General features: G+C 33.2%; 2 protein-coding genes across 7 annotated transcripts in view; both read right to left on the bottom strand.

Annotated features, from left to right (window-relative positions):
* Positions 1-796: 796 nt before the first annotated feature.
* Positions 797-4042, bottom strand: LOC113515628 (uncharacterized). The gene has a single exon (XM_026899888.3). The coding sequence runs from the start codon at positions 3412-3414 to the stop codon at positions 1645-1647; it is 1770 nt and encodes a 589-aa protein (XP_026755689.2). The 5' UTR covers positions 3415-4042; the 3' UTR covers positions 797-1644.
* A 105-nt stretch (positions 4043-4147) lies between these two features.
* The window catches only part of LOC113515708 (guanine nucleotide-binding protein G(q) subunit alpha), a 29417-nt gene continuing 20691 nt past the window's right edge, over positions 4148-12873 (bottom strand). For 3 of the 6 annotated variants that reach the window (XM_052893391.1, XM_031909998.2, XM_052893389.1), the window contains 3 exons: positions 12640-12793; positions 11390-11497; positions 4148-6654 (listed from right to left, as the gene is read on the bottom strand). In XM_052893391.1, coding sequence (XP_052749351.1) covers positions 6572-6654; positions 11390-11497; positions 12640-12793 — 345 coding nt within the window. In that variant the 3' untranslated portion in view covers positions 4148-6571. Of the gene's footprint in view, positions 6655-9125; positions 9280-11389; positions 11498-11958; positions 12067-12639; positions 12794-12873 lie in introns of those variants that run through there. The other 3 variants (XM_031910008.2, XM_052893388.1, XM_052893387.1) reach the window with 1 other exon arrangement.

Genomic DNA, 12873 nt, shown 5'->3' with positions numbered 1-12873 from the left:
GGTAGATTTACGTCAACCTAGCAAATCGCCGGTCTATTTCGTCTATTCCCACGATTTTTAATGCAAAAGTGACAGTTATACTAAACAAGTGAATCTAATCTCTTCCCTTAAATAGACTTTCTCTACACTCTTCTAATAGTTTTTATTGGTGTATCTGGACTGTTTAACGAACGTTATCTCTTTTGTTGCTAGATTTCATATGGTAATAACTATGTATTAGTCACTTGCTGTCAGTATAAACATACCTTAATTTTTTTGTTCTTGCTCTTGCTTTGTTCCAGCATTTTTTCCTGTGTTCTTTCTTCTTTTGAACTGCTCTACTTTTTAAAAGTACTAATATGGCTAAGTGCATTATTCATGAGTCAACTATAACATGAAGAATCTTAAACTCTTTGCTCTTTTAGTTTAAATTCATTTCCATGTTCATTAAGTGAAAAACGTCCATATGCAATAATAAATATATTATTTATTTATTACATTATAATTTATAGCCCGTGTGATCCCGGCATAGAAAAGGGGGTGGCCTATTCTATGCCTATATATAAATAAATGTGAAAAAAATTATAATTAATTAAATAATAAATTCTTATTTCTATATTGATTTGACGGGTCAAGCGAATAAAGCATTACAAATTTCATGTGCTCTTCGTTTTTTTAGCCTCACTGATGTACTAACAACAAACTTAAGTATGTACAGCTCTTATTTTGCCATTTCTGATAACTGTTGTTGGATAGTAACAAGAATGCTTTTAATTTAAGAAACTACTTTAGATTTTATATGAAAATAATCAAGAAATAAATAAGTATACTTTATTATTACACAACATAGACGATAACAAAAAACCACAAATAAATTTGATTAACTTGTATCAATACAAGTACGATAAGGCGGCTTTATTATAGCTATTTATTTAGGCTATTTATTCACGGTAAAAGATGGCGATTATAAGTCACAGAAAACTATAACCTTTCTAGTGCTTACGATATTACAATGAGTTATACATTTAGAGTTGCAGGCGTTCATGGGTTGCAGCGACTGGTCCTCCTTACTTGTAAGTTGGTCGTATTTTCGTTTGATTGCCACCAACGCCGGGTAAAACTATTATACGATTTCGCCAAGTGATAAATGGATTCGATTTTTTTTTTACTCAAAAAATACTTTATATGTTTTTAATATATCTTTTTTTTTCTAAGTTTAAAATTTTCTCATCGAATTATTATTAACCGACTATAATCACCTACACTCAGTAATCTACAACATTATAATTTTTTGTGAAAGGGCGACTAATGAGTATGCGGCTCACCTGATGGCAAGTGATTACCGCAGTCGATGGACACTAACGGCACCAGGGGAGTCGCTAATGTGTTGCTGGCCTTTTAAAAAGATATAGATTCTCTTCTTGAAGGTATGTCGTCTTTATTAGGAAATGCGCTGTTAGTAATTTGTTCCACATATCTACAGACGAGGCAGGAAGTGACGCGTGAAACGTACAGTAGTAAACTTGCAGGAAATTGTTTATTTTATCATAGGCGTACTTTGAGATTGCGCCATGTGTGCTCTGCTTGAGCTTTTAAGCGCAAAGGCGGATCTAAGAGTACATAATGTCTTTTTTAAGGAATCAAGCCTCCTTCTGGAAAATAATCTTAAATATGCCAATGCATTTTGCCCAGGCAAAGCTCTACTATGAACAAAATAATTGATAATATCCAACCAAAAAGTAATATTACGTAACAACCTGTATAATGATCTGTAGTGATTGGTTGGTGAGCATTTTTAATATTCCGTGATATTTTTAAATTTACATGATCTTTATATGACTTATCAGAAAACCCAGACTCTATTAATCGTCTCAATACACGGTTTACAGGCTTCACCAATGGAGAGAACTTTTTGAAAAATATTACCGCTGGACTGATAACTACTTTTTGTGACAAAATACGAGCTTTTATATTATGATTCCTTATTATGGTGATTGCGGTTTCCATATTCATTGCTATCACAAATTGCAGTCCATCTGATAATTTGTATAAAACTGGTATGATATCGCTAATATTTACTTCATTCCACCTATCATACACTAGAGGGTAATCAATGTAGTAGTCTTTCAAAGCCAGTCCACCCCCAAAGCGATAGTGTGCTGCGTACGCCTCTTCTATAGTTTCAAATTCTTTAAAATAATAATTTTTCTGTAACACTTGCATAAGGAACGCCTGGTAAACAGTACGCAACATAATGCAGTACCACATCCACAATATTACTATACTCATTGCACTACGATTTACAGGTAACTTTGTAGCCGGCAGGCCCATGCAAATTACCCAAGAGTAAAATATAACGCCGTAACGTGGTTTATATAAATTCATACTTTGGTTAAACCTACGCCAGAATTGGCTTCGCATGAAAACAGCACAAAAAATAACAAATGTAAAACTAATAAGAACGGCCACTTGAGTTGATAATTGGAATGGATAAATTAATTTTAAAGAAGAAGATTTCAAAGACGCACGATGCGTAATCCATACTATTTTAGTTGAGTGATAATCTATTGACATTTGGAAATGAGTAAATCTAGCGAGTGTGACAGCTGCGGAAGTCATAGAAAAGTTTGCAAAATTATCATAAACGTCTGCCAACGAACCGGTCCAGTTGCCGTCTTTACGTAGTGATCCCCAACCGTTACCACGGCGTGGGGTCATCATCACAAGAGTTGCATTTATTCTATCAGCAATTAGGAGTAACAAGTCCCCATCTGCACCTTTGGGCTTGCCGTCGACTATATTCATGTAAGGTGGTCGGACAAATGTAGAAACTATAATTGGACATCTATGCAAATTTGTTAGCTTCACAGGAAACATTTGGCTGCATTTTGTTTCATTAATATTCAGGCAAGTATTTAAAGTATTCAATTTGTAAGGTTTTATAGTATGACAGTCCTCATTAAAATTGTAAACATAACCATTTATTTCCTTACTACGAGATTTATGTTTTAAAAATACCACATTAATTATTTTGTGGCTCCAAAAAACATTGGCAGCTTCTTCTTCATCACATCGCGCGTCTATTTCTGATTCACAAATAATTAAATATTTGCCAGTGTTATCGAACTTTTGCGATTTCATCCAGTCTAGTGTGTTCATGATTTCGGTGATATCGGCACTAAATAATACGTATTGTTGCGTTTTTCGAGTGTGTCGTAGATAGACAAAATCGTTGACAATAATTTGACTTCTTTCATATGACGATATAAACGTTTGGACTCCATAGAACATAGAAGAATTAAAAATAACTAAAGTTACGTAGCGCCAGTCGAAATTGTGGAATGCTATTTTAGCTGCACTTTTTGCTAGTTTAGTCCATGTATATTGTTCGGAAGGTAAGATTCCATTTAAATTGGACTCAGTTGCTACAAACATGATGACAATATCAATTACGGGGGCTTTTAGGCCGCACGTGAGGTGTCGGAGCGAATAGATTGATATCTGGATATAGTGAATGGAAAGTGTATTGCATGATTGCTTTTAACCGTACCCTACTAGGTAAATCTAGGCAGTACTAACATTTTTTATAAATATAATATTTTAGTAATATGTTGTTAAATTTTTGGTGGCTCATAAAATTTCGATCCGATATGCATAAATTGTCAATTTCGGATAATTTTTTTTACATTCTGTTGCTATTATTTTTAACCAACTTTAAGAAGCTTCTCAACTTATCTGATTCCTATATTCCTATTGAATTGGTAACTTATCGCAACTAAATAATGTTTTTAGATTGCTCTTTCTTATTTTGGCATGTATCCTATTTGTTTGCAAGTAAACGAGTGAGAAAACATACTATGTCTTATATATTCATGTAATAAGTACAGACTTCCTACCCCAACCGGAACTGGAAAACACTAAGAATAACTAAAGTACTACTTTAGATCATAGTTGCAATTGCATCACATTGTAATGCAAGTACGATGGGATGTAAAGTCTATATTTCTATTATAGTTCCAGCCATATAGTTGATGGCACGAACTAAAGCAATTATGATAAAAATCACATATTTGCCATTTAGATATTTACAGTACGATAGATACATAACACTTCGCAATTAGTTTTAACCAACCATTTTATATCAGAAGTGATAAAGAAAACTACTCGCTTAGCTGAAAAAAATTATATTTTATGAGAAATTATAATTTACAATATTTCATTCAGGCATCCATCTTCAGTCGGAACTTAAGCTAAAATTCTCACAATCTCACGCAAAAGGTAAAGCAACGTTAGACTATAATATAGTTTAGCAATATTTTGTGTAGTCATCGCCCAACCGTAAAAACAAACAGGTAAGAACCACGCCAGTACACGTATTCAGTCCATTCGTAAGGAAGATACGAATGCGCGGCGCGAGCGGGCGCGCGGCGTTTCGACCACCCACATACTCTCACATACGATAAAATACAATGTGCTTTGTATAATTGTATTTAATAATCCGAATCACGCACTGGGTTTAAATAAAATTCATCTTACGAATATAAATCGATTCAATAAAACTTATCTAATTCACAAACCACCCGCATCTTAGTATAAATACAGCCGAAAACGACAACTCACGATTTGTTTCACAAAGCACACGAGTCGCCCCCGCGCCCGCACTCGCTTCCGCCTACGCCCAAGCCTGCGGCGGCCACGCCGGCCGCTCCGGGCCCAAAAACTAGTTCACAATATTGCTGTACAATTGCACAAAAGAAATATAGTTTCTATGTACAGGGCATACACAGAGATTGCACTTCAGTGGGTAACATTAATAGAAAGTTTTCCAATATTGTGCGCTAAGTATCAATTTCACTTTATTTTGAGCATTTCTGACAGCTGTATTTTAATTAAAGCATACAGTTTTGCTATTGACAGTATCGAATGCCACAATGCGCTTAACCTGTTCCGATATGCTTAGAGAATAAGAATGTATAAAGTAAAGACACAACAACGAATAAGTTAAAGGTTATATATAAATATATCATCAAAATAGAAACTTTGTTTCTTACTATACGTAAACAACTAAAATGTAACACGAAGCAACACACTAAATTAAGCATATTACAATAAAATACTCTAAAATATGGAAAACAATTATAAACATATTTATAGTTTGTGCTTTACGTTTACAATAAAAAAATTGCCAATAGCAAAACTTGGCACGGAACTGTCGGCTCAATTCACTCAGCACATTTAGACCCAAATGTACAATATATTACATTCATGTGGTAAAAGCTTTCGTGCAAAAAACATTTGGTTTCGGTTTTTACAATTCACATTCGCTTTATTGTATCCCTTGGGTTTCTAGTAAAAAAAGTTTATATCAAATGCATCAAAAATGTCCTTAAACAACTAACGTAGTATTTCCCTATACTTGACATACGGCTAGCTGAATGGAATTCTCATACACGGATAACATTAGGAAAGAACCAAATACACCAGACCACTGCGTACACAAAGCCTACAGTTAACGTAAAACATTTTGCGTGAAGTCAATTCGTGTAGAAAAACACCATATTTAAATATAAACAGCTTAAATAATAACATATATTCAAGTAACAAAATTTCCAATGTACAAAAGTAATCTTTAAATACAATTAATAAATATATAAATCTCCCAAGCTAACAGAACAAACGGTAATGATATTATAATGTATATTAAAACTTCATTCTATCAGTGGAGAGAGGTGGTTACTTAGAAGATGCTATCTTTAGTATACTGGTGCTACGTTCGACATACCTGAGGCATGGACACACTTCAGTCATGGTCATGGAAGTAAAACTTGAGCTTTGTATGCGATGCGATGTCTAAAAACAAATTGCGAGCTCAGTGATGTCGACGAAGTCCAGATCGAGCCATCTATCTATTTCAACCCTCCCTCTCCTTCTGACCCACAAAAAGCTCTGGATCGATCGCACTTCTACGAGACGTTTCATAACTTAAATAAATACGAAATAGTTTCACGGAAGCATCCCGATCGATACATCAGTAGGAAGTCCTGTCTCGACCCACGAGGGTGATATAAAACACGCGTAAGTTCATTGGACTAGTTTGTTCAATCCATCCGTCTGGACATAATAAAATGTATACTAATGTAGAAAGATATTATGGCAACAAACTTTACAAAACCCTAAAACAATGACTAAAAGCAGCTCATGGTAAGGCCACGACTTACCATAACTTTTAAAATGCACAATTTAATATTCACCGATACAGACACATACATAAATTGTGAATAACTTCATCATAAAAAAACATGTCAAAAAACCTGACGCGTCGTGAAGTGATCCGTTCGGAGCGACGGATCGAGAACGAATGTTGCCCGACGAGGGGGCGCGGCCGGCCGCCGACCGCGCCCCGACCTGATGCTAGTTTTGGGTTAAATGACTTACAATCTATCCTTACTTTCTCATTAAACATTTTAAGGTGAATAAGTTCGTCCATCCGATCTCAGTTCGTGAATTTACACATTCTGTCGTGAAGTGATGATGTTTAAATTATGTGTTATACACAATCACAGATTTGTGTCAGTGACCACGTTGGTTACGCTTAGACGAGGTTGTACTCCTTAAGGTTGGATTGTAGGATTGTGTCTTTGACTGCGGCGAACACGAAACGGATGTTTTCAGTGTCTGTAAATAGAAGTTAAGAAATTAATATAAGAGTAAACATTATAACTGGAAAATAAATCTATTATGAATCACATCCAAATTTCTTAGATACATCACCACATCTTCGAAGGTACAGATAACACCGAATACACCTGAATTAATAATAATCGATTGAAAACCACTGTATTTTGATATCTAAGTATCCAAATATCAATTGTTGTTCGTTACTTTCGTTTAAACTCGAAAACGGCATGTCCGATATTTCTTTTTTGTTTTTTTTTTTTTTTAAATTATAGTACAGGGGTGCTTTAAAAGATAAAAACTGAAAAATCCTAAAGTTCGGCTAAAAAAATAATATATTGCATGGAAATCGTTACTTCAGATTATTTTTAATAGATAACGTTGTATGTGGTACGGAGATCACCGTGACATTTAATTACTAATAATACAATGAAAAGTAGGTATGAATTGAACACCGTCCGTATTTTTTACAATTACAACAGTTAATGTATTTGTCATATTTTTTTAATAGTATCGTAACTGTAAATTTCCCAGGATTTTGTATTAAACTCTTAATGATTTATTATAATACCTACGTACCGGAGGCGAATTCAAGGAATCACAGTAAGAAAGCGGGAGTGCGTCGCGTTGAATCCAAGACTTTACCATTCTCGTAGTGCAATTATTTTACATTACATTTACTATCAAATATAACACTTCATAATTATGTTCTATTCTTTATTAAATACAGAGATGTATATCAAGAATTGTTCGTAAGACTTAATATTTATTCTTCTAGATAATTATAGTACTAAATATTTGCACCAATATTTCCAATTTCTTAATATTTATCTAAACCAGTGTTTCCCAACCTTTTTTTTGGGCCATGCCCTACTTGAATATTTCTAAAATTTTTATGCCCCATACATAATTTTTCCTAAAAATTTACATGAGGACTCTTATTACCCAGTTATTTTGGTAACGTCAAACGAAATTAATCTTAATAAATATTTACAGCATTTTTTTAATTTACTTTTTCTGTTAAATTTGGCATCCGATATCTACTCGTAGCATTGCATTTAAATGGCCCGGAGCAAGAGGGTTAAAATCGTTTCGAGTCCATTTTTTTATTGCCCCCCATGGGCCCCACGTTGGGAAACACCGATCTAAACTGTACCGTTTAAATGTTTAAATTTATATATGTGAGCATATTTTTAAAATTTACGAGGCATTTATAAATGTACGAAGGCAAATACTGATGATGATGATAAACCTCTGTTTTAACCTTCCATTTGAAGTACTAGGCTTTATACAGAAAATTGCCATGTGATCTCGGCGTAGTATGGGTTTCCCCTTCCTTAAACGTGGGTGTCGTAAGAAGCTTAAGTTAAGGGTACTTAATGGTCGAGGAGTGGGCAGCAGCGTCCAAAATAAATCATCACCAAAAGTCTATTTGCAATTGCCAACCCGCCTGCCAAGCACGGCAACTACTGGCAAAACCACCCTTAAAGAGGAGGTCTATGTTAACAGAGTTACGCTGTAGTATACAGAAAATGGAGAACTAGTAGGTAGATTAAGTTTTATTTTTCCTATAAGAAAATACCATCATAATGTTTTGTCTCCATCTTATACAAATACGAGTTAGACACTAAAGGAAATCCCGGTAACCTGTGCTTATTATTAGGTACATAAAAGTTAATTTGATATTGAATTTTTGAACATTTTGTTATTTTGTCATTATTAGTATTTCTTTTATTTATTTTTCAATTTACATTTATTTTTTGACGTTATAATTACCATATAGTCATTGATATTGTATATACGTGACCAGTCTGTGACACATTAAAAATATTTAATATGCATTTTATTGGACCCCATATAAATAAGTATTCTGATTGACAGACTGTTGTATTGACTAAACATTGTAAGTCAAGAAACAAAAGGGTATGAACTCCGAAATCGATAGCATCTCTTCCCGACATAACCATTCACATATTCATTTTGTTAGCTTTATGAAATAGGACGTAGATTATTGGCATAAAAGCATAAAGCCAGTAGAATGTTAATGTGAATGTATAGTTACTCTAGTTAAATAAATTCTAGGCGACTAGTATAACCATACTTCTGGACAAAATAACTAACTCATGAGCATAAAAGATGCTGAGGTTACTTATTAGCTCTTAGACGATTTTATAATTTGTGACAAAACGATATCGTGACCGTACACGGATATTTAATAGTGAGAGGCGCTATTAAATATCATACAATCACATTTATTTGTCTCTTGCAACGCTAAAATTATTATTTACAGTATAATTTAAAAGCGCTCAGTGCAACAAGTTCTTATAATATTAGTATATTTTTAGTAGTCTTTCCGGAGTTATCCATTCTTTAATCCCCACCACCACACTATAAAGTTCTTTTGTTTGCTATAGAGATAGTAGATATTTTGAGTAGATAATTTGTGTAAAGGTAAAATAAAATAACATGCATTAATAATAAAAATAAATATTTAATATATAATAACATGCCAGTAAGATTGAATTTTTTTATTGAAAGCGACTCATGCTAGATTGAACTCTTTGAGAGCAGACTGCATTATAGTATCTTTAACGGCACAGAATACAAGCTTAATATTTTCCGTGTCTTTATAAATATCCAAGGCAGCATGCAAAAATACAAAAATAAAATAAAAGTACATGCAAAAGTAACACAAACATAAAAAATATACACATTAATGAAAATATTAGATATAAATAACTAGTATATTATAAAAGTAAAACAGTCTTTTTGAGAATACCCTATTTGGCAAGTCACAAATTAATGGCAACTTGAATGTTTCATGCTTGCTTGTCGTACTGAGAAGCCGATAGGTAGTTTTAGAAACACTAGGGGCTCGAATCAATCGAATGCTTGATTTACGACAAGATGTGGCTGTTGTGTCGATACAGTAAAAGTCACGATTAAGGCGTGTATAATTTAGCTTCATTATAAATCTTTAAAAACATTATGTATATTCGAATTCAATAAAATCTAATAAATGACATAGGACTAAACATTGTATACTCAGCCAAATTTAAAAGACATCTTGCTCTGAGGGCGCAATATTAAAAAATTAGAATAGTTTTATCAGCTTGAATCGGCTCTCTATAAAACATGTAAATAGGGTATCTTTAGTCTTCCATATACAGTAAAAATATAATTTATATAGGATTTCACATGACAACAAGAAGTCAATAAAAATAATATTATTGGTTTTACTTGTAAAGTAAAAGAATATTGTTACGACTGAAAAAAAAAATTATACCATTGACAGAAAAAAAAAGTTACAAGCAGTAAAATCTAAAATACAATATTAGTAGAGCAAGCACTACTTTAGACAAACAGCAATGATCTGCCGATAGATACATTTTCCCCGCTGAATGAGATAACGAGATAGTTTGTTGTTTAACATACGTTAAATAAAAAGACATAAAACTGAAAAATAAAACACATCTACTGATAAGTACGTTTGCCACTACTTATAGAGGGCGACACAAATATTTACATTGCAACAATTACTACTTCTAAACTAGAAAATAAAAAAAAAAAAAAACTTCTAAACTATTAACAGAAGCCATAATAAAATAAAAGTAAAATACACTTACCGTTTTTAATCCGTGAATATAATTATTACTAAAAACTATGAGTTTATAGGTTAGTGCAGACGAGGGATATTTTGTCCACGGAGTTTTGTGTCAAAGTACAAGATACGTGCGCGTGGTAGCCGATAGTTCTGTTCATTACTATGATAGACAAAGACATACACCTACAGTAGGTTCCTTGTATCTGTAGGTCTTAACGACTGACAATAAAATATGCCGTAATCATTTTTTTAAATATACAAAGTGCAGTGGTTATAAATTGTGTATATCGGTATTTATACTGAACCTAGATGGTGTAGCGGTTTAAACAGAAAATCTTCTTTTTTCTCTTTTCTTTTCCAATTTTAAGTTTGGTCAGTGAAATAAGATATAATATGTATATATTATACCAGAGAGAGACTTTGTACAAAAGTCGATTGCTCGGGTACCTCTGTCCCATTCGTGTTTCAACCGTGAAGCAGTTGTGTTTGCATGGCTGTGTTTCGGTTTGAAGGGTGGGATATGGCGTGAATTTACAGGGTACAGAGGAATAACACCTGAGTCCTCAGGAATGGCAACGCATGGGGGTATCATGGGCAAAACAGTATACTCTGTTATGTCCATGGTACTGCTCATGTCTATAGGCGACGGTTACCACTTTACAACAGGTGGGCTGTCAGCTTATTTGCCATTCTAAGTTGTATAAAAAAATATATACATAAAAAAGATTTAAATGTTTATCATCTGTTCATCATTACCAAAAAAAATCAAATGTTCATCATTACCTATGGTACAAGTTTTGTTAAGTGAAATATAATTTCAGAAATAGTGATACAGTTTACAGAGTGTAGAGTCTATTAACATACTATTAATAATACTCCATGATTGTTAGTAATGGGGTTAAAGGGTCCCATTGCTTGCAATATACTCTGTAAAAACCATTGTGTTTAATACCTGGTATGATAGGATCATTGACCCGATTTCCTCATCTATCATCTCACTCGAGTGAGGGTATCAGTGAGTACTGATATCCCGTCAACGTATATATTCAGACGGGGTTACCATTCCATTTTCATCTTAAAAATACGACCAGTGGTATTTATTGTTATTATTATTATGATGATTTCACTCACCTGTCGCACAAGTAAAGTGTGAATAGATGATTTTATCCGCGTCTGGATTAAGGTCAACGAACATCCGCAGTATGAACTCGCGCGCTGCGATCGCGTCGCGTTGCGGACCTGAGTCGTAACACACATTCACACATCTAGCCATACTACATATTTATATTCTTCACTGACATTGAAAGTTTTGGCTAACAAATTATATATATTATACAAAGAGTATATAATACATAATTCGATTTAAGTTTGTCCTCACAGATTATAACAGTAATAGTTTAAGTTGATTTCATATTAATGTTGCTGACATATTGGTAGCCTATATAATCATTAAAATTTTTTTTTTTTTATTTACTCTTTGATTATATGACAATGAAGAACAATTACAGATTGTAAAATCTGCCACATGTTCTTGTAAAATTTATCTATAATAAAATTAATTTAATAGATTACTGCAAAACTTTCAATATCTTTGAAGGAACGGTCATAGCAATAGTCTACAAACTAAATAAATATAGCGAATTACCATAATCGTGATCACTAGCTGTTGCTACAAAATGATTGTAAGAGATTTATTCAACCTGTGGCTGTTGTAAAATGCGAGTAACATGATCTGTCTGGATCTGGGTTTTCCTTTAGATATTTCTGTAGTATATATTCACGTGCTGGTATTGGGTCGCATTTGGGACCTATTTTTAATACGTCATTATTATTTATTCAGATCAATAATTAGAAATAAGTCATCTTAGAACATTACAGTAGATGGCGCCATTGACAGAAGTTCTTCTATGTAAAATATAAACAATACTATTAACTCTCTCGATCGAAGTAAGTTGAAAAATAACAAAATGTATTTTGTTTCAATATGTTCTGTCGAGTTTGACGTTATTATATGTAGTAGGGGCAGCTGAAACATTCCCGATTACCCTGAGATCAGTTTTTTTTATTAAAAAAAAAAGTATCGCGTCTCTATAGACGATCATAGTGGAGTCTGGGATTCGTCATAAAAGTAAGAGGATAAGTTTGTACTGTAGGATTCGTTTCTGCGTATTATGACTTATCAAAGGCTGAAAAATTTACGTTTTTGATAATATGTGCTACCTCATGCCCAAAAAATTACTTACACTTTTATTTATAAATTGCATTATCGGCGCTTTCTATTAACAATGCTCTAAGACGCAAAGCCACTTTGTGTAAAAATCTATCTTTACTTGTCACTTACTAATATTTATATAACTTTTAATATATTTATTTTTAAATACCTTCGTATTCTGGAAAATAGTCGACAAGATGCGAATACATGATCTTCTCTTCAAGCAAGTCCTTCTTGTTCAAGAAAAGGATCACAGATGAATGCTGGAACCAAGGGTAGGTGATGATCGTCTTGAACAACGCTTTTGACTCCTCCATTCGGTTCTGTAATTGAATACAAATAATAATTTTATTAGATATAATAGTAATAAAGATGTGATGTGATGAGGATTGTTTTTTTTTTT

The sequence above is a fragment of the Galleria mellonella genome, unplaced genomic scaffold (genome assembly GCF_026898425.1).
Source record: "Galleria mellonella isolate WM207_F2 unplaced genomic scaffold, CSIRO_AGI_GalMel_v1 utg173, whole genome shotgun sequence".
NCBI lineage: Eukaryota > Metazoa > Arthropoda > Insecta > Lepidoptera > Pyralidae > Galleria > Galleria mellonella.
Note: the sequence above shows the minus strand (reverse complement) of the source record. Positions and strands in the feature narration are given on the sequence as shown.